We start from the raw sequence: 21,591 nt of genomic DNA on the forward strand, positions 1-21,591 counted from the left end.
GTCAGTGTACCGAACTGCTTGCACAATCACAGCTGCCTTTGGTTAATGATCAGCTCAAATCTTAATCTGACTTTACACACTCACTAGATTGACACAAAACTTCCCTCATGCCCAGGGCTCTTCGCTTGCCCTTTGTCTCACCTCTGACACCAAGGTGGAGGCTATACCGTCACACACTCGTTTTCTCCTCTTTTCTTCCCTCCGCACCTCTCCCTTCCCTCCCCCCATCCCACAGATTCTTCATAAATTGCGATCTCTCTGATGTCACGTAACACTCTGTACACAGAGGTGAAGGGTGGTCCCACCGCTCGGCGCTGGCATTCGGATCGCCTCAGGTCCGCAGCTGCCAGGGAGGCGGGGACGCGGGCTCCAGCCGGCTCTGCCGTTCCTCACACAGACGGAGCACACAGCCGGCGCTCACACTGGTACGTGCTCTGGCCGCTGAGCTGTTACATTAAAACAGCATCAACACTTGCATTGGCCAAGTTTTCTGAATGAAGCACTCTGAAAGCTTTGGCTCGCATCCAGCTCGGTTCTGCTGGGGCTGTATTTCAAGCGCCCGTTGAAGATCAGGTCTGTGAGAGCATGTAGCACAGGGACTGCTGGTTTTCAGAGGTGAGCGGGTATGAGACAGGCATGGAATTAGGCCTGGAGAGACTTGAGGCAGATCTCAGCATATACAAAAGATGTACCTCTACGGACCTAGAAAGACGCACTGTTAAAACTCAAGTACCTTTCCATTTTATCTACCTTTCGGGGTTCACCTGCCAACACTGGGTTACTGACTGGGTTATTAACACTGTCTAATATGTAGCTGTATCCTACAACTCACAACTACCTGTAAAAATACCTCTTCTCCTCAAGCAGGTGTGTATGAATCATGGTAGTCACCTCACTATCCTGGTGCCTCTGTGAAGTACAGCACAGGCTTGGCAGCACCGGGATCTGAACAGGGGATCTCCTGGCACCATGGACGTGTGAGCAATGCTCTTGTAAGTATAGATTAGTTAAATTATTATTATTATGCAAACAATGATCTTTAAAATGTATGAAGGAAGAGTGATTCATTAGTCCTATCAGGAGCTTTCTCAGTTTTGATTCAAATTAAAAAAAAAGAGGAGAATCTTATGGGCAGACTTGTGACTCAGCTTGCAGGAGGCTTACTTACTTAGGATGGTGGCAGTCCTTCACTGACACTGTTGTTTAGCTGAATGGAAGCCCTGCCAAAATACCTTTCAGCACCAGCTAAGGGAACATTTTAGCTTAAATCTTGCATCATATACATATTGAACTCATAAATTAGAAAGCCAAATGGGGGTACTGTGAATGTCCATTTTGACACCCTGTATGGCACAGGATTTACATTTCTTATTTCTTTTTTGCACTAGAAAATACCTTTTAGAAAAACTTTCCAGAGGTGGACAATCCCTGAACTTTTTCAATGCTTGTTTATCTTTGCAATTAGAGAACTTCTGCCCTGAACTGGAATTTGTCAAGCTTCAAGTTTTATACATTATATTTTGCTAATTGAAAGGAATGATTATTGAATTTCCCCACAAGAAGAGGCCATTGCAGACCTTATTTTCTCTCAGCTGACTTCTAAGCATTGTGTCCCAGAAGGGAATACAGCCATGAGCTGGGTGCAGCACTCCCCACATGGGAGGAAGGAAAGGCTGTCTGTGGTCTGGGCTGGCCAGTATACTGGAGGAGAGAGCCATGGGATCTGGTCATCAGGCAATGCTAAATTAAAACACACCCAAAACCTCGTTCCTCATGTTCAATTACCACTCCTGTGATGCAAAAGAACTCAAAACTCACACCAGGCCTGCAAAAAATGGAGCAGAACTCACACATAATTTAAAATGCGTCCAGCAGAAGCCTCATCTGTTCTTCTGTTGCCTGGAGCTGTGCTTGCCTAGCAGTGAGCTCTGGCAGAAAGTTCAAAGGTGCACCCCGAAGCCTTACAGAAGCCTTATTGCCTCTGTACTGCATTGTAAAACACACTATGTTCTTGTAAACAAAAAATTAAACACAGAGAGTCATTTAGAAGTTAGATTATTCAGTAACGAGACAAGATCTGTGCCCTTCTCATCCCAGTGACTTCAAGCCCCGTATTTTTTCCCTCCCAGCAGCAGTACCCTAACAACAACCAGAGTTGATGTTGTGGGGAAACACCGAAAGCAGCACCTTTCTGGGGATGATCTAGAACTGTTCTGGCAAAGGGAATTCAAGATCAAAGTCCCAGGCAGGGAGCATGGCAGTGTGGGCTATCAAGAAGGCCCTTTGCTCTGTTGCCTGCTCCAGGGACAACGTACTGAATGTGCAGACCAGATGAAGCCTGGTCTGGTACAAATTCATGCATCTGTGGCTATTTTGAGACCTAAGGAGACAGACTGAGTTTTTGAAGACAATGGAATACATAAGGCTGCAAGACTGACTCAGTAATGGGAACTCACCATGCTTTGCCTAGGCTCTGTGTTTCCTGGGGAAAAAAAAAAAAAGAAGAAGAAGAAGAAGAAGAAGGATGTGATCAAAATTGAGACACCTGTGCAAATCAGCAGTGAGACAAGGCATGACTTGTTCCCACTTCAGGATAAATGCTGTGAACCTGACACCTTTGCAGGGAGCCCTGGCTAACCGCACTGACTCAGCAGTGTGCTGTGCTGGGGCTGACACCTGAGTTGGTTCTTTCAGCTGAAATGTGCCTGTTCCATGGCACCACTAAGGGACGGTGAGCTGTGATACGTCCCAGCTAACACGGGTACAGGGCCTTCTGGGGAAAGAGGAGATCTGTTGGAGAGAAATAATACCAAAGGAAGGTACAAAAGAGAAGCAACAATTCCGACCTCTTCTTAACACACTTTAATAGCTAAGGGTGAAAATGCCACACGAGAACAAGGCAGTGCTTTATGAGCACTGTTAGCTCGGCCTTATTTGTGTTTACCCATCTGGTTGAGGCAACATTTGACATCAATAATAATAATTTACGCGGATGGGCAAAAAGGTGGAAGATTCCTCAGTGCTTCTGGTCCCAAAGACAGGTGATGGATAATAAAAGCACATTTACACAAAAGGCGAGAGCAATACCTAAGGACTTCAACACAGAGGGCCATCGGATTGCTGGGCAGTGCCCCCAGCGTGAGGGCAGGTAAGCAGAGTTCACTGCACTGCCGTATTACGGCTCTGTTTACAATGTGGACTTTACACATTGTATTTCTGTTACGACCTATCCACTTTCTAACCACCCATCCTTGCTGAGAGTGCTCTGTACTATGCGTGAGAAAAGGAAGGATGACTTTTCCGGCAAACACAGCTGGAAGACCAAAAGTGATTCATGCACATCTTTTGCCACCGAACGCAGCTCTCGTCAGAGCCGCCTGAGGCGGGAAAGGTGATCGCCTGAGCCGCCCCGGCCGGCACGGCGCAAACCCCGGCGCTGCAGCTCAGCCCGCCAGAGCCCGCTGGGCTGCTGGGGGCAGCGCAACCGCTCGCTTCCTTCCCGGGGCCATGGCCGAACGAAGCCGCTGCGCCACGGCCAAGCCTGGGCCCTAAGACCCCAGGCGCGCCCGGGGGCCCTGCGGCCCCTTACGGCCCTGAAGGCGGCGGCGGGCTCTGCGCAGCGCCGCCTGAGGTGTCCGGCGCCCATTCGCCGGCGGCGGGGAGGGGCGGGGCGGCTGCGCGGGGAGGAGCCGGGGCAGGGCTGGGCCTCGCTCGGCTTCACCGCGATGAAGTGGCCGCCTCAGCCCCGCGGCGGCCCTTTAAATAGCCGCCCTGCGCCTAGCGGAGCGTCGTCCTGAGTTCCTGGAGCATCTTCGCCTCGGCGCTCCGGTTGGACCCGCGGCCGTAGGCGGTGAGTCCTCGGGGTCTGCGGTGCGGTGCGGTTGGCGGTCCCGGCGGTCCGCCAGGGCCTCTTTGCTTCGGGCGGTGCGGCTGCGGGAGTGGAGGCTTCGTTCCTGGCCGAGGGGCTGCGGAGCCGGGCCCGGCCTCCCGCCCACCCCTCCGGGCGAGGCCTGGCGCGGGGCTGCCCGCCGCTCCTCAGCGCCCCGCGGCCCGGGCGGCTCCTCGGCTGGCATGCGCTGCTTAAGCTGCCGGGTTTCAAAGCGACCGCAGAAACGCTTCCTCAGTGGTCGAGGTGCGCTGGATCCCGTGGCGCGAGGCTGGCGCAGTTAGGTCTGAAAGCCGTCCTCATAAATTGCAGCCTCTTACAGCTGGTCTCCTGAAAACGTTTCTTTGTGGCAGCCCGATAGAGAGAGCGCTGACGATCTGAGATCCTTTAACTCGGATGGCTGGCCGGTGACTTTCATTTGTAACTGCTGATTCTTTTCCTCTCTCCTCCCCCCTCTTTTTAGAGCAATCATGTTTGAGATTAAGAAGATCTGCTGTATCGGTGCTGGCTATGTCGGCGGGCCCACCTGCAGTGTTATTGCACAGATGTGTCCTAAAATCCAAGTCACTGTTGTAGATGTCAATGAGGCTAGAATCAATGCCTGGAATTCAGACACGCTCCCCATCTACGAGGTAAACTTGTCCTCTATTGTCTCACTTGTGCTACTTCTGCTTCCCTCCCACCACACAGCACTTTCACGTGGTCCACTTCCCAAGCTTGGGAAGTGTGGCACAGCAATGCCCTTCAGAGACAGCATTCTGGAACAGCCATGTGTCACTGCCACTCATTAAACCAGTTTCTTGAAGCAATAATTGAAGATGTCTGGTGCGGGAAAGTATCTAGGCTATATACCAAGAGCCTAGTAATGGGAAAAGAAACTGTTTTTCTAGTTGTGCTAAATGATGCTGACTTTCTCCTGGGACCTTGTTTAATCATAATGGAGTCTTCTGATTCCTGCCTGTGCTCTAAGACTTGGCTTACAAGAGGGAAAAGCTGCAAGCCTATAGCATGGCTCTGAACAGAGATAAGTAGATTTCCTTTGTCATATATATTCAAAGGAAAATATGTAATGCTTAGATTAGCAAGCAGGATTTGAATGAAGATCATGAAAGTAGGTACTTTGTTTTGTATTAACAACTAGACTGAGTGAGTTTAACTAAACCTAACTCTTTTTTTTTTTTTTAAAGCACATGCACAAAAAAACCCCAACACATCTGTTTCCTGGAATGGTGTCTGTTACTTACAAGGAATGAACAAAAACTGCCAAGAACTAGCTCAGGCTGTTGTACACTTGAGTCATTACACACAGAGGAGTTTCTGTTTGTTTCTCAATTTGTTCTTGTTTCAACTTTTTCTTTGCAGTGTTGGAAGGTACAAGGAAACTCCTTCTAGTGAGTTACCTTTTTACTTACATCCCAGAAGGGTTACAGTTGGGATTGTCTGATGGGTTGGTCTGCTGATGTTGACCTTTGTTTTTCTCTTCAGTTAAATATTTGGTATAAAGTGAGACAGCAAAAATGTCTTGCACAAGAAAGCTTCTACTCCATTTTTTTTTCCTCTCACTTTATGCTGAACTTTTGCCTTCCTGGCCATTACTCAGCCCTGTCATGATGGGTATCTTGCAAGCTGGAGGCTGATTACCAGTTTACAGTATGTGACTTGATTTTTTTCAAACAAAACATAAAGGCTTCATTTGGATACATTTGTCACAGATCAATTAAAGCATTCCATAGTCCATTCTAATACAGAGGGTTGTTCATGCACCTATGAATGGATGTGTTAAGAGAAGGGGAAGTATCCCAGTGCTGTAAGCCCTGGAAAGAATCTCGTCAAGTCATGCCTGCGCTGCTTTCACTCTGCAGGTGTGGTTCTCATATAAACTTAATCTTGTACAAACATGAGCAGTTGACAAAAGGAGTTGTCTTTATCTCCTGTCTCCCTACCTTTCTTCCACAGGGTTTGGGCTTGATAATTTGATGGGAGAATATTTATTTCTAATGCTGAGTCAGTTCATTAAATTTGAACTCATTAGTTTAGGAGATCATGGATTGTGTAGCTGAGGGACAAGGAGAGCTATGAACACCTCTTTTTGCCTGCAGCCTTGGAAATACTGTAAGATTCATTCTTGAATGTACTTAAAGAACCACTTGTAGAGTGATGCTATTTGTTGCTCATGGTAGTAGCATTAAGCGTGTAAATAACTGATGCCTAGAATCTGTTATGTGAATAGCAGCTCAGTGTGGATGAAATCTTTCAGACTATGGTTTGAGTGTTTTGAGTAAGAAACGGGTATTTATTTATTTTTTAGTTCTCTGCTATATAAAGCTGCAGAGGCACTACTTCAGGTTTGACAGACTGAAAACACACAGCATGAAGTAAAAGCATCTCTGTCTGAAAAGATTTCATCTGTTTGGGCATAGCAGTTTTACTGTCCTGTGTGCCCTGAGTGACTAATGTGTGGCATTCACCTTAACTGCTTTTTTTTAATGTGCTTTTTCTTTTTTCTTTTTTTTTTTTTTCCAGCCAGGGTTAAAAGAAGTGGTGGAGTCCTGTCGAGGAAGAAATCTCTTCTTTTCCACCAGTATTGATGATGCCATCAGAGAAGCTGATCTTGTATTCATCTCTGTGAGTTTGTTTATTCTTTTTGCTGTGTTGCCTTTCTGTTAGGAAGAGTCCTCTGTTCTCTCATAAAGATTCATTTAGCCATGCTGTGTCACCATGCCACAGACTTCTTGGTTTTGTTTTTATCTGTGGGAAAAGTAGTAAGCAAGCTTTTTATATTAGTGTTATCTTGCAATTTGTTTTCTCTAGCCAGGAGAGTACTTGGCAGACCAACAGGCCCTAAGTCAAAATGATAATGCCAATATTTATCTTGGTGAGGTGCAGGGGGCCTTAGAGCAGAACATAGTGCAGTTCTGTCATTGTAGTGTGCTGAGGTCTGTGGGATTTCAATATTTATATGGTTCCTAGATGGGGATGTAAGATCCCAGTCTGATCATCAGTTACAAAGGTGGCTTATTTCTAGAAGATTTGAAAATTCTGTGAATTAATGAAATAGGAGCTGGCAGGTTTTTCCCCTAATATCATCCATGAAGTTTATCACTGTTTCTAAGTTACTGACACCATTTGGAAGCAGGTTCAGTCAAACATAAACAACCTTATCAAGAAAGGTCATACTGCTTATAATGTGGAGCCTAAAAGGACTGATTTCTGTTCATTTTGGTAGGCCACAGTTGGGTTTTGTTACTGAAGTCCTCCTTTTTTTAGGTTCCCTCTTTGTTAGGGCACCTCACTACAGAGCTCTCTTTCTGACACTATTTTTCTCCATTGAGGGGTAGAGTGAATGTTGCTTAGTTGGATGACTGCCACTGATGCAACCCATGTATTGCCCCCTGGCTTCCTGTCATTGACTGAAGAAATGCTGTTGTGTTTTACACATCGTTTCTATTTCTTTGAGTTTGTAATGAAAAGGATCCTCTGTCTTGATCTAAGTGTGCTTTCCTGCATGTTTTCTGTGTACTTCACTGTAATGATTTCCAGCAGCTTTACACTTATGTTGAAAGTGTAACTGCCTCGCTAGCTGCAGGATTCTACATATAATCTTTATACTTACAACATGGGACAGGAAACAAAAGATGACTGTCTGTAAGCATAAAGAAATTATTGCTTTGTCTAGAATATAAGGCCCAAGTCTCACAGAAGCCTGCAGAGCTGCTATGAATTGCTCTTGTTTGAATTCTGTTTGAATAGAGGCCACTGAGAACAAAATGGGTAACTGAGAAAGCTAATAGCTGTTCATCTGATATGGCAACTACAGTAATTGTGAGGTAGGACCAAACTGGGCTCAGGGAAGCAAAGCATCTGTCATAACGTAAGACCTACTGAATAGGTGAAATCGATAACAGACCTAAAATGTTTCTTCCCTGGCCATGTCTCTGTAACTAGGTTAACACTCCCACAAAGACCTATGGGATGGGAAAAGGGAGAGCAGCTGATCTGAAATACATTGAAGCTTGTGCTAGACGAATTGTACAAAACTCAAATGGCTATAAAATTGTCACTGAGAAAAGCACAGTTCCAGTACGTGCTGCAGAGAGCATTCGTCGGATATTTGATGCTAATACTAAGCCCAACTTGGATTTGCAGGTAAGTGTGATATCAGATGTGGATTTCTGAGCAGGTTGTTTTCAGATTTTATTTTTTTTTGCCTGTTGTTTGTTATTTCACACTTTATCTCTGTGCCTACAGGTGCTGTCTAACCCAGAGTTCCTTGCAGAAGGAACAGCAATCAAGGACTTGAAAAACCCAGACAGGGTGCTCATTGGTGGTGATGATTCTCCAGAGGGACAGAAAGCTGTCCGTGCTCTTTGTGCTGTTTATGAGCACTGGGTGCCTAAAGAAAAAATCCTCACAACCAATACCTGGTCGTCAGAACTCTCTAAACTGGTTAGTGTTACTCATTCCTGTTACTGCAGTCAGTGAAGGATACAAGAGAAGAAGCTCTTAGGCAGACTCTTAGGGAGAGTGGGTGGTGCAGACGGGAAAGACATCTGGAATTTGGAGGACCCAGTTTATGTCAAAGGATATTCATCTTTTCCAGTGATCCAGTTGAGCTAATAGATGATATCAGCTCCTTGCCTTACTTTTATTCCTGTAATTAATTAATAGGAGTTAACTGCCAGTAGAGCAGCTGCCTTCATAAAATGTTTCCAACTCTGCAACTTCAGTACTATGTTGTTATGCTTACGTAAATGCCAGGTAATGAGAACTACTACGCTCCTTACTACTACTTAGTGTCTCAATAGGGCTACATAGTATTGAAGGAGGAGTTACTCTAGTATCTAGCTCCTTGTTGATCTGTGGGCATCCTGGTTTCCAGAACAACTAAGCTCTCTCTACTCTGTACTATGTTTTGGTTTTATTTTGTTTTTTTTTTTTTAATTCTCAGGCAGCTAATGCTTTCCTTGCCCAAAGAATCAGCAGCATTAACTCAATCAGTGCTCTATGTGAAGCTACAGGAGCAGATGTTGAAGAAGTAGCGAGAGCTATTGGAACTGACCAAAGGATTGGAAATAAGTTTCTGAAAGCCAGTGTTGGTGAGTGGAAAAATATCTTCCCCCCCCCCCCCCCTCCCCCAACCCCAAGTGTCACAGATGACAGGCACTCTGCAAAAAATGTCTTCCCAGTTTTGCTTGGAAATAGCTGTTGGTGGCCTGAGGAAAGCAGATGTCTCTAGAACACATAACAGCCACTTCTAACTTCTGTAATAAGATGTGGTACTGGTGCAACTTAAAGATTTATGGAATGAGATTAAATCATTCAGCCTTCATGCTAGAAAGTGTGACTTGTAGCATTATTTTCATCTTTTTTTTTTTAGTAAGTACATACAGGAGTGAAAGTAAATAGTAAATGCATTACCAAAATTCCTATTAGGTTATTCAGCCTATGTGGCTGGGACTGAGTTGTAGGGGTCAAGGATCCTTCTATTAATTGTTTCAAACCTCCTTTAGTTACTTGTGATCTTTGGTTCTTGCCTGTGATTAGATAGCCATTCAGAGGAAGGGGAGGAGATAACCTCCCCTTTACGTGCTTATTCTGAGAAATATTCATACCTCTGTAGGTGGTACTACTGGAAAGTACATCTGCTGTCTAGAGGCTCTTCAGTTTCTCTGAGCCTGGCTTAAATCCCATTTTGACTTAAATGGGATCTGAAGCAAACTGTAGGATTTTGTAACTGACAAAAAGCAGGTTGAGGAGTTTGAGTCAAAGATTTGTAAGGTTTTTTCACTTACTAGCAGTGATATGATGGAGGAAAAACTATAATGCTGTCAATGGTTTCCAAAAGCTACTTGATTACGAAGTCTGGAGTAATACCTTGCTATTACAGGCCACTTCTGAAATAACAATCCTTTTTTTTTCAGGGTTTGGAGGCAGCTGTTTTCAGAAAGATGTCTTGAATTTAGTGTACCTTTGTGAGGCACTGAACTTACCTGAAGTAGCCCGCTACTGGCAACAGGTACGAGTTTAAAACTTCTGTATTTTTTTTGACAGAGTGATATTTCTTCAGTACTCAGCCTTAGAGCATTGTCCACATGCTTCTTCCCTGCCTTGGTGTTCAGGCAGGGATACTTTTAAAAATACTCATGTTGGGGGTTGGGCTGAGAACCTGAGTAACTTGATACTCATGGGATCTTAGCCTTTGTTTGGAGTTAATTAACTTGTTTGAACCAAATTAATTGTGAAGCTCTCTAGAAGCAGTAATAGAAAATGTGAAGCATAAGCATAACCTGGCTCTGGCTTTGCAGGAGTCCATTCACTAACAAGTCCCCCATACTGCTTTCTAGTTTCAACCTGACGCCTGGTTGGATGTCACTCAACTTTCTACTTAAAAACAGTCTCAGAAAACCTTGTTTATATATAAACTTTTGTCAGCTTCTTATATTATCAGTTCTGTCCTGTAGCTTTGTACATCACATTTGTATGGTTTAACCTCCAGCAAGGGGCTAGTTATCATCCCAGCTACTTTCTTGCAACTCTTAGTCGTCTGCTTGAGACAAGACTTGGGTTTTATGCAGTCTGCCTCTGAAGAAGTTCAGTTTGGTATGTTCCATAAATGCTTTCATTAGCATAGTCTAGACCGTGGTAGAGAGGATTGCAGTACTGTCATTGGAGCTGAGACTAACATACCACATGAATTTTGTGCAAGTGCCCAGGAGGGGTCTGATTTAATGTGGGACTTGGGTGCTTTAATATAGCAGAGGAGTCTAGACCCTGAGATTTGTTTGTGTTGCTTTTAATCTGTATAAGGTGTGAAGAGGACACAATCCTTGAAGCAGTAGGAGCTGTAGGAATTAACCATGTTATCTTAATAAGCTGGTGAACAATGGAGGAAAAAAATACTGTCTTGAAAGAGACAAGAGACAACTTCAGTTTAGACTTCTTGGTTCTAGGTCTACTTCTGAGAAGGCAACATACTTGATATCTTAGCAGCTCAAGTGTATAGAAACACAATTTTCTGTGGGTGTTTTCATGGAATCATTAAGGCTGGAAAAGACCTCAAAATCATCCAGTCTAACTGTCACATCATCCCCACTGTGTCCCTCAGTGCCACATCTGCTTGGTTCTTGAACATCTCCATGGACAGTGACTGCACCACTTCCCTGGGCAGCTTGTTCCAGTGCCTCACCACTTTCTTGAAGAAATTTTCCTAATATCCAACCTGAACCTCCTCTGGTGCAACTTAAGGCTGTTACCTCTTCTTCTATCACTCTTACCAGGGAGAAGAGGCCAACCCCCACCTCTCTACAACCTCCTTTCAGATCACTAGAAAATAATGTCTCCTTCACACCTCCTTTTCTCCAAACTAAACAATCCCTAGTTCCCTCAGCCATTCCTCATAAGACTTGTGCTCCAGACCCTTCACTGGATTTGTTGCCCTTCTTTGGATTTTATTTAGCACGAGTCGAAGGGGTTGTATTCTTAAATCACTTTAAATTACTTTGTTTATAATGCTTTCATGCTCTCCGAAGAGCACTTCTTTACAGTGTTTCTAAGTCATTTAAGCTGTGGTCAAATCAGATAGTAAGAATGGCTGCTGCACAGCTAGAATAATGTAGAGAGTGCTGTGTTCCTGTAATATGACCTCTTACCTGCACCTCTCGCTTTCTCAGAGCAATGTCAACTTGCTGAGATCTATCTACCTCAGCCCATGCTGCTTGGGTCATCCTATAATGCACATAAGCACCCAAATAAGCAACTCTGAGTCCCTTCCTTGATGATATGAGTATTGTGGTGTCAGTAGTTCAGCCCTGTACACATACATGCAAGACCTTGGGCAAATTCTGAAGGATATGCTGATCAGAGCAGTCCCAGAAGCCTAACTTTCTTCTGCTGGCCTCTAGGCTGGACAAAGTTCTCTAATACTGAAGTCTTCAGCACTTGAACATACAGAAAGAAATGTCTCTCTTACCCTGTTGCCTGCTATCCCTATGTTGCCCATCACTGCCTGTCATGTCCGTCCCTTTACAACACTTTGCTGAATTACAAAATCTCATTGCTTTCACTTCTTTTGCTTGAAGAAACCTAGTTTACCACCATCCTTCAACTGCATTGTTTACACTGTATGTTTCACAGGTTGCTGTTGATTCCTGCTTTGGGTTGAAAACCTCAAAATCAATAGGGGAAAAATAGTTCTTTTCAGTTTGTGGTAAATATTGACTGGGTGAGGAGCTGTCTTTCCACTGTTCTACTAGCGATCTGGTGCCATGTGTGTTAAAGGCACACAAGGGGTCAAAGTATGAAGCAGGCTGGGAGGAAAGCACTAGAGCAATCAGGCTGAGTGAACACATTTCCATATGACATCAAAAGCAAGGCACTTCAAAGTCTGCTTTAGCAATGTGAGTTTCGTGAACTGAAATCTCATAAAGTGGATTATAAGATCTGGAGTTCTTACAGTAGCCAGAGGCATGTATGGAAGTGTATGTCTAGCAAAGGGATGTCCATGTAACATCAGTCACTCTAACACTGCAGCTGCTTTCCACAGTTCTGCCTAGAATAGGACAACTGATTTTTTTTTTCTTTTCTTTTCAATTAAATATAAAATAAAAATCTAGCCCTTCGACTAGATGGGGTGTGAGTCTGTAAATGCATCTGCAGTCATGGATTAAAATTGTATCTGTCTCAAGTTTTAAGCTAACTAAACTTACCTTTGGACTATTTGGCACTAAATAAAAATACTAAATTTCTCAAGCATCTATTAAACTTTAGTGGCTAGTTTGGCTTGGTCATTAATACAATTGGTTTATAGTTAATAGCACCCTTATAAGTCATAATGTTTTATATACCTTCAGGTAATAGACATGAATGATTATCAGAGGCGCAGATTTGCTTCCCGTATTATTGACAGCCTGTTCAATACTGTCACTGATAAGAAGATTGCTATCTTAGGATTTGCATTCAAAAAAGATACTGGGGACACAAGGTAAGAAAGTGAATTCAATTAATTAATATGGATTCCCTTGCTACAGCTTGCTACAGCTACATTTGCTACAGCTGTGCAGCTAAACCCACCAGTTCAGTTCTGTTAACAAAAACAGGTCAGACATGGGATCCTTTACCTCTTTTGAATCAATGATTCATATTATAGTGCTTCTTAGATGGGTGAGACAGTTGATTTTTGAGCTCTACAACATACATGAATCGTTCAGAAATTAAACAGATAACTTGTTCTATTTAGTCCCTAACTTGCAAAAGTAACAGCTGTTTCTTGAGTCCTTCCAGTAATGCTAAGACTTTTGCAGCTGACTCAAATTGCTATTAGAAGCCAAGGTTCCATCTTTGTTTTCCCCAAAGATGGCTAATTCTCTTTTCTTGTAAGAGGCAGTCTTGATACAATTCTCCCCAACTACAGTTTGCATGGCATGCTTAGGAGTGATGTTTTGTTACCTATGGTCAGTAGGAGTACTGGGAAGTGGTATTTATCTCTTACATGATTCAGCATAAGAGATACAAACTGTTTAAAATTACTCTCCTTGGCCTCCCTCAAGACTTTTATTTTGCTGCTGGCATAGATAATTGCTAAGACATTTAATATAAAACCAGTACAAAGCTCTGGCACTGAGTATCATGACAATTGAAGATTTGTATTATTAAAGCGTATCAGCTGGTTCTTTAACTGTTTAACTCTCTTCTGTAGAGAGTCATCCAGCATCTACATTAGCAAGTATTTAATGGATGAAGGAGCAAAGCTCCATATCTATGACCCTAAAGTACCGAAGGAACAAATCATCTTGGATCTGTCACATCCAGGTGTCTCAGAAGATAACCAAGGTAAGGATGCTTACATTAAATCTCTGTGCTCACTATCCTCCCCCCACCATAGCCAGAAGAAACTCTTTTCTCAAAATACACAAGGTCTACTTAAATATTAAGTATTCATTTTCACCATGGCAATGATGTGCTGTTAGTTACACTTACTGAAGTAGAAGATTGACTGAGCTCAGAAGATTGCTGTAATTCTTCCCTCTTTCCCCTTTGCTCTTATGGGCTAATGCTAATTCTTTACTATTGTATGTTTTTTCTTTTGACAAATGCTTACTTGAATACCCAGAAAAGAATTTTTCTGTCTGTGTAAATTAAGGAAAGACAAGCAAGAACATTCCATTGTAAAAGAAACTAGTGTTGTTCTGTGAGCTCCTTTATGCCCTGAGTCCTATCTTGTCTGCCTGTGTAAAGTAGAAGTAAAGAAATAGTTCTGGAATTCCCTGTAGAGCATCCGGCCCTGTATGACTTTCTAATTTATCATTGCTTCCTAATTAATCTGTTCCTTCAAATAGGAAGTTTTTAAAGTAGTTATCTATGACTTGAAGTCTCTTGGAGATACAAAGGGTTTTTGGGACCCCTTTCCTTACTTCCATTATGTGGGAGGGAGAGGCCAGTGATGGTGTGTGGTTAGGGGAGAAGACCTAGATCAGGCTGTTTCCAAAAGTGAGGAAAATGGCCTGTGATGAGGAAGGTGTATGTTGCTTCACATGTCCTTGAATTAAAGGGTGACGGGAGGGCTGCCTTTAGGCAGCTGCTGAGGCAAACAAATGTACAGACTTATTTACAGTGGTGTGAACTGAGAGTTAAATAAGTGAGTACTGATATTGTACAAGCGATGACCTTGATAAGAGTTGGCATTTGATCAGTTAACAGTAACTCCCAATTCTAAAGATGCTTTTGATTTGACTATGTTTTTAAAATTTAAATGCTTAATTTCAAACACTCAAGTGCCTAGATTCTATCTGTTCATATGCCAGATACAAGCTGCTTTCATCAAGTAAAATCATAGTGACAAATGTATTGACAGAAGACATGGTTAGATGAGCAACCCAAGAGTCTTTGAGTAGGGTGACAAAGGAAACTCTTGTTGGGGTGCACCAGATTGTTGCCAATGATACTTGCGGGACAAAGCTTTATTTTCCTTCTATTACAGTGTCTCGGTTGGTCACTATAAGCCAAGATCCATATGAAGCCTGTGATGGAGCTCATGCCCTTGTAATTTGCACTGAATGGGACATGTTTAAGGTAAAAACGTCACCTTCATCCATCTTCTTTTAACTGAGGGAGAAAACATAGTGTTAGGCTTCTTATTTACTCTGTCTGCTTTAATTGCCTTTCACAGGAGTTGGATTACGAGCGTATTCACAAGAAGATGTTGAAGCCTGCATTTATATTTGATGGTAGGAGAGTTCTTGATGATCTTCATAATGAGCTACAAGTCATTGGCTTTCAGGTAACCAATTTAATGCTGCTGCTTCTGGAGTTTATTTAATCCTTCTGCTTTTGCTCACTGCAGTGATTGAATAGCAAGGAGGGGGAAACTTACCTTCATGTGAGGCTTTAAATCTAAATCAATTTCTCCACTAAGTCTCCACTAGCACATTCAGTGCCTTTCTGTACCTGCTGTTTTGAAATCTCGTGTTCTTTTAAAAGAAACAACCTATGTTAGACTACACCATCAATACTCAGTAATATAAGCAAGTCTTGAACCACTTCTAGCAGACAAAGAACTTGACTAAAACTACCATTACCAAATCCTTGAACAAGACTACAAGTAAGTCAGCAAGACGGATTGGATGTATGTTTTAGTTGTTTCATATAATGTATTCCCAAGTATACTGTTTACTTGCATAATGGCCACAGATTTTCCTCTTTATCTTTCTTCTTTTTACACCTGCTTGAACAACATAAGCTTGTTTACAAGTAATCTAATTAAAAATGGCTGTAATCAGTCAACTGCTGTGGTGATAACAGTGAAGTTGTTACAGGCAAACATGACATGCTTGCTTAAACAATTCTTTTTCAGAGTATGCTGGGGTAACTTGCATGTCCATCTTGAAAATATTCATTAGGTTTTTGCTGAACTTATTCAACTATTCAAATAGTTAGGAATATTCCTAAGTTAAACCGTTTATGTTTTGGTGCTTTGTGTCTGACCTGCAGTACTTTCTTGGCATAGGAATGACAGAGCTGTTGAAGCAGGCCCAGAGGAGGGTCACCTCTCCTCTGCAGAAAGGCTGAGGGAGCTGAGCTGCTTCCTCCTGGTGAGGAGAAAGTTCTGAGAGCACCTCACTGCGGCCTTCCAGAACTTGAAGGGAGCTTATAAACAGGAGGGAGACTATCTTCTTACAGGGTGTGGGAATGGCTTTAACAACAGGACAAGGGGAATGGTTTTAAACTAAAAGAAGGGACTTAGATTGGATATTAGGAAGAAATTTTTTACTCTCAAGGTGGTGGAGCACTAGAATGGGCTGCCTGTAGAAGTTGTGGCTGCCCCATCCCTGGAGGCATTCTAGGCCAGATTCAATGGAGCCCTGGGCAGCCTGATCCAGCCCATGGCAAGGAGTAGGGTCTGGATGGGCTTCAAGGTTCCTTACAGTGGTACTTAGCTTTCCTGTGATACTTGCTATTCTTACTGGGCATCTGAACTATTTATTTCTTTTGCTAGTTGATATCTTGTCTTCTGTAAGCCCCAATCTTACTCATTCATCCTACCAATTTACAGTAATATAATGTAGAATGCATCAGGAATCTCCCTTTATGAATCTTGCAGGGTCCTGGTTTCTTTGTACGTCTTAACTTCCTCTTAAACAGTTAGCTGCCTTTAGCATTGCAGAGCTGAATTATTTCAGAAACAACCCACTCCGTGAAAGAGGGTGGAAGCTTTTCTTTATTCTTCTTACTGGATAGAGATCTCTAAACAAAGGAGGCTTGAACACTATTTCTGAATACCCAGTAATATGATGGCATTATTTATACTGATAGCTGTATGGAAGCTGAGGCACATGAATACTTAAATTTCCAGGATGCAACTCTTTAAATTGCTAAATGGGAACAACTGAAAGGCTTATTTTGTAAACTATTCTTTGCACTTGTACTTTCAAACTGTCCGTGGACATGCCATGCTTCACAGCTTCCAGTGTTCCTCAAAAGTAGTTGTGCAGTTGACCTGGATTTAATTAGGAAACTCACTGTCACTCTGCCTACGTGACTGTTAGTTTGCCATGCTCACTTGCTGAATGTGCTTTTTTTCTTTTTTCTTTTCTTTTTTTTCCCCCTCCAGATTGAAACAATTGGGAAGAAGGTGTCAGCCAAAAGAATCCCTTTTGCTTCTTCCTGTGAAATTCCGAAGTTCAGCCTGCAGGACCCACCTGTCAAAAAGCCCAGAGTATAATGTTTAATAGGTACTGAAGGAATTCTGTCACCTTCTTAGTGATAATAACTGTAACGCTATGCTTTTTTTTTTAAGGAAAGATATTTTTCATAAACTACAAACCAATTTTACACTAGAAAACAGTACCTGGTACACATGAACTCAGTGTATTTTCAAAGCTCTATTTTTCTAGCAATTTTGGTTACTGAGGATGGTACAAACCTGTTTTTAATAATGAAGCAACCTTTAAGTGGAGAAGTTACTCTCAAGCTACAAACTTCTGCTTCCAGAAGTGTTCCTACACTGCACTCTAAGTGTAAACGCTCAAGTGATATGAGCACAAAAGAAATGGAACATCTGTTTTATTTAGTCCAGCTATAAACAGTGATCAGGAACTCAGTTGGTCTCACTTTTTTTATATTGTCATTGGGGGTAATCCTTTCCCCTTACATGTCTGCTTTAACTGGTGGTGGAGTCAAAAGATGAGTTCTATGTGAATTTTGGTAGTTCTGGGTTGAGACCTAAAACAGAGCTGACTGCAGCTACATTGCCCTGACCTGACTGGGATCAGTGGGCACTGATGCAGTCTGAACTGCATCTGTTGGGTGCCAGGTGGCTTCTGCAGATGTCTATCACATACTTGCTGGCAGTGGAGTAGTTGCTATAAACCAATCCACTGGCTGATCTTGTTTCTTATTCTTGGTTCTTGCCTACATTCCATATGCAGCACATAAATTACTGACTTGATCAGATTCCTGGGGCATGGTTTTCGTAAGTTACCACAATATGACTTTCCTTCAGCAGAAGAGCATTCTGCCTGCTGCTTGTTCAAACACTGAATTTGAGCAGACACCTTAATTCAGTGTCAGTCCAAGTAGAAAGCAAACGTTAGCTTCAAAGCTGATGTTTTTTTTCTACTGTCCTTTCTGCTTATATCTTAGGAATAAAAGCAGTATCTTGATGAATCTGCAAGAATTATTCCCTGCTGTTCAGAAAACTAAAAGAAAAAAAATTCAAACCCATACATAGTCAGCTTGCTACCTCATTTCATTAGCAGGAATTAATAGTTCCTCTATTATCATGATACTTTTGCCTTTATTATTACTTTCTTTCTACTTGTTTTTATTATTCTCAATTGGCCAGTGCTATTAAAGTCCTTGACTATAGACTTTGTGTTTGGCTTGTTGCATGGGGTTGTGAAATGGAGAGTGTTAGAAAAAGATGACCACAGAGAGAATTTGGACTAGAAGGTATGGAAGTCTTGGTTCAATAATAGAATCCTGTAAGCAATCACAGAATACTCTCTGAATGTGTACAACAGCTGTGCCTTCAAGTATGCTATGTCAATAGTTGTACTGAGAGCACAAGATCAATGTCTTGGTAATGAGGACTGTTACTGTAACTATTTACCATGGAAATGCAGGTACCATGTAAGCTTGAAGACAGATCTTTGAAGATTTGAGGGACATGTGTAACAATTTGTGGAGGCAATACAAGGCACTGTTAACTGTTTGGCTGTACAACATGTACTTTTGAGCTGGATGCTTTCAGATGCTCCACCTCAGTGGCTTCTGCATCACTTTAGGCAAGTATGCCTGAGGTTTTTTGGGTTTTTTTGCTGTGTCACACACAGGATTCTTCTGTGAGGAGGAAGAAGAATATATATTGGAATATGAATATGTATTGGAAGCTTATCAAAATGAATGGGAATTGCAGAGGCTTAAACTCAAATTATCATCTTCTGTAGTGGTGTCTCCTCTTCCCAAGTCATTAGGGCTGCTTTCATACAACACCTAGAGCAAAGACTGCCCTGTGATACAGGTGTGGCAAATGTGAGTACTCAAACTCCAGAATGCTGGATCATCTGGTGTATGCAAGCAGACACCCTTCTGGACTACCCCAGCAGAATCGGAGAGAGCAAGCTGGTAATGTCTCCTTTGGGATTAAGAGGGTACTAACAAGTAGTACTCTTGCCCTGAACTATAGTTAGGGTACAAAAGCACTGTTTCAGGGCTCCTCTTGCATATATGCAGGAGAACCTTAGCACAGGCCAAAAGAGACCTGCAGAAGCTTTTGCAGCACTGTCAATCACCACTCATCCTCTTCAGAGTACAGTTGCTAGGGAAATAGTGTTGGAGATGACTTGTGTTCCTGTTTCTTGAAGGTCTGTGCTCATAAAAAAGCATGAAAGAGATGGGGTTTAGTGCTATTGGGTTTGTGTCTATGGGATATTACAGAACGTGATTCTTGATGAGAATTGTGTAATATGAGCAATAGATTCCTGTGCTCTATTTTTTAATGTTTCTTAATAAAATGCAATCCCACTGTAATACCATTTTTCATTGCAAAAGTGTGAATATAGCAGCTGAAGCAGTACAGCTTAATACAAGCCTACAAGTAGCATATGGGCTGCATAAATTGTCTCACTCACGAAGTACAGTCCTAGTGCCAGACATGATGTACTCTTTTTACTTCTTTGTATGCATGTGAAACTCTCAGTTCAGACAAAACTATGCTGGTTCCTGGAATGAGGATGGCCAAGAGCGCTGCAACTGAATAGAGCGCACACATTTTTGACAAAGAGCAGTGTAAGAGCAGTTAGATCTCATGATGGCTAGGATGTTTATACCTCTCTTCATCCCTTGAAGCCTTGTTGGGAGTGACATAGAATTTATAGTATGCTATAATGCTCAATATCTGAAAGTCAAAATGAAGTGTTAGACAGTATGGGAAATAATAATGTGTTATCTATGGCTGCTTTAGTGATACTGGCATAGGTCTTCATTGCCTGCTTTCTTTTTTTCCCCTCAATTCAAGTTGAGAATTGCTAGTGCAAGTTGAATGTCATCTTTAATAAGGTCCCATGTAGTGAAAAAAGGGGACACCCCGTTCTCCTATTATTCACTGATCAAATGGAAAACAAATCTATTCTTAAATGAATGCTTTTGTTTTTTGACTTAACTCCTCTATAAGTCATTGGATGGTGCAGCAAATTTCCAGTTGGCTGTGTAATGTTTAATTGTGCTTTGTATGTTGTTGGCTGGTATAATGATGCTTTAAAAAAGGTCACTCTTAAAGAACACGTTGACTTGAGATCATGTTCCCAGACTGTTTTCTTGAGTGCAAGGGGAAACTGACAAAGCAGGCATACAATACCATAAGAAGTGCAGACAGAATTAAGTGCTTCACAGATACTAAATGTGAAATCTCTAACCTTGTTTCTGAAGAGAAGTCATGAAATCAGTGCTGAATTTATAGCCATAACCTCAGAGTGTTTCATGCCTTTAACATAAAGTTGTAGGGGAAAAAATGGGAATAGGGATGAAAGCTGGTTGGAAAAGCAGTTTTTTCAACTAGGAAAAGAATTTAAAAACCTGTGATCTTTGTTGTACAAATTGTCAGAGGTCCTCAAAGACTCTCAGATATGAAGCAAAAATACATCTATGAAGCCAAAATATGACTGTTTTCCCTAGAAGCCATAGCAAAGCATGTGATTAGAAAAAGGTTTATAGAGCTTGTGTAACTTGGGGCCTGCTGTCAGACAGTTGTGCAAAGCCTGAGATCATCTTCTGCTCCACCCAGCAGCAGTCTGTAAAATACTCCCCATATGAAATAATGTTAGACTTTGTTTTATAGGAGCATTATTTCTCTCAATAGGAAAAAAAGTCATAAATGATGATTGTGCAGTGTCTTCTTAGCAGTTTTAAAACTGCCGTATGGCTCAGAACTTTTCATTGTTTTTCTGGTGTCAATTATGCTGAAAACAGTAACTTGGCAAAAGCTACAATAATTGCCTCCTAAATCTGCTCTATCAAATCCCATTATTTACAGGAGGGCCTCTAATAAAAGCTGGCACTCGTTACGTGTCTGGGTATCGTCAGGTTAGTGCTGCGCCCCTCCTGGCCTGCTGTAGCATGGGCAGTATTCAGACTCCTTGCTGTAGTGCCAACCTTCTGCTGCTCTGGTATGTGGGGCATTTCAAGTGAAGGGAGGTGGCTGTAGCCCACAGCATGCTGTTCTTTTTCAAGACTACTCTGCAGACTTATGACTTGTAAAATTTTCACCTTTACAAGGTGTAGGCATTAAACCTGAAGCATAAAGAACATACAATCTCTCCCTAATTTACACTACCATTATACTATTTAATTAAATATATTCCTACTGGTTTTGTCTTCATAATGCCTTAGTATTGCTATACTTAGTGATCTATTTTGTGAAGTATCGATTATGCAGCACTGAGACAGTGGCAGAGTTTGTCACAGACAGCAAAGGGCAAGAGCAAGATTCAGCTTGCAATTAGCTGTCCTTCTAACATCTTGCAGAGCATGGAGTGGTGGGAGGGTCCACTCTCCTTTCTATAGACTACAAAAGTATATGTAAGTACTACAGACAGCTCCATGATTACTGGAATGAGGAGAGTATAGAATTAAGATAACAAATTCCTGGAATACTTCCCAACAATCTCATAAAAATAAAAGCTTCAGCCACTTTTAAATTAAAACTCTTATCT

The 21,591-nt window shown here is 42.2% G+C and overlaps 1 protein-coding gene across 6 annotated transcripts; it reads left to right on the forward strand.

Moving 5' to 3' along the window:
* The first annotated feature begins 391 nt into the window (after positions 1–391).
* UGDH (UDP-glucose 6-dehydrogenase) lies at positions 392–21,582 on the forward strand. 6 transcript variants are annotated; one of them, NM_001397008.1, is made up of 13 exons: positions 392–425; positions 868–992; positions 4,350–4,518; positions 6,410–6,511; positions 7,832–8,032; positions 8,135–8,332; positions 8,835–8,982; positions 9,808–9,902; positions 12,736–12,866; positions 13,581–13,714; positions 14,862–14,953; positions 15,051–15,161; positions 16,992–21,582. In NM_001397008.1, exons 2-13 carry the CDS (start codon positions 985–987, stop codon positions 17,100–17,102), a joined length of 1,500 nt encoding a protein of 499 aa, NP_001383937.1. In that variant the 5' UTR covers positions 392–425; positions 868–984; the 3' UTR covers positions 17,103–21,582. The 6 variants fall into 6 exon arrangements, with proteins under 6 accessions (NP_001383937.1, XP_025005461.1, XP_046796143.1 ...); XM_025149693.3 differs by having other exon boundaries at positions 392–615; positions 16,992–18,247; XM_046940187.1 differs by having other exon boundaries at positions 392–573; positions 16,992–18,247.
* Positions 21,583–21,591: the final 9 nt, after the last annotated feature.

The sequence above is a fragment of the Gallus gallus genome, chromosome 4, assembly GCF_016699485.2.
Source record: "Gallus gallus isolate bGalGal1 chromosome 4, bGalGal1.mat.broiler.GRCg7b, whole genome shotgun sequence".
NCBI lineage: Eukaryota > Metazoa > Chordata > Aves > Galliformes > Phasianidae > Gallus > Gallus gallus.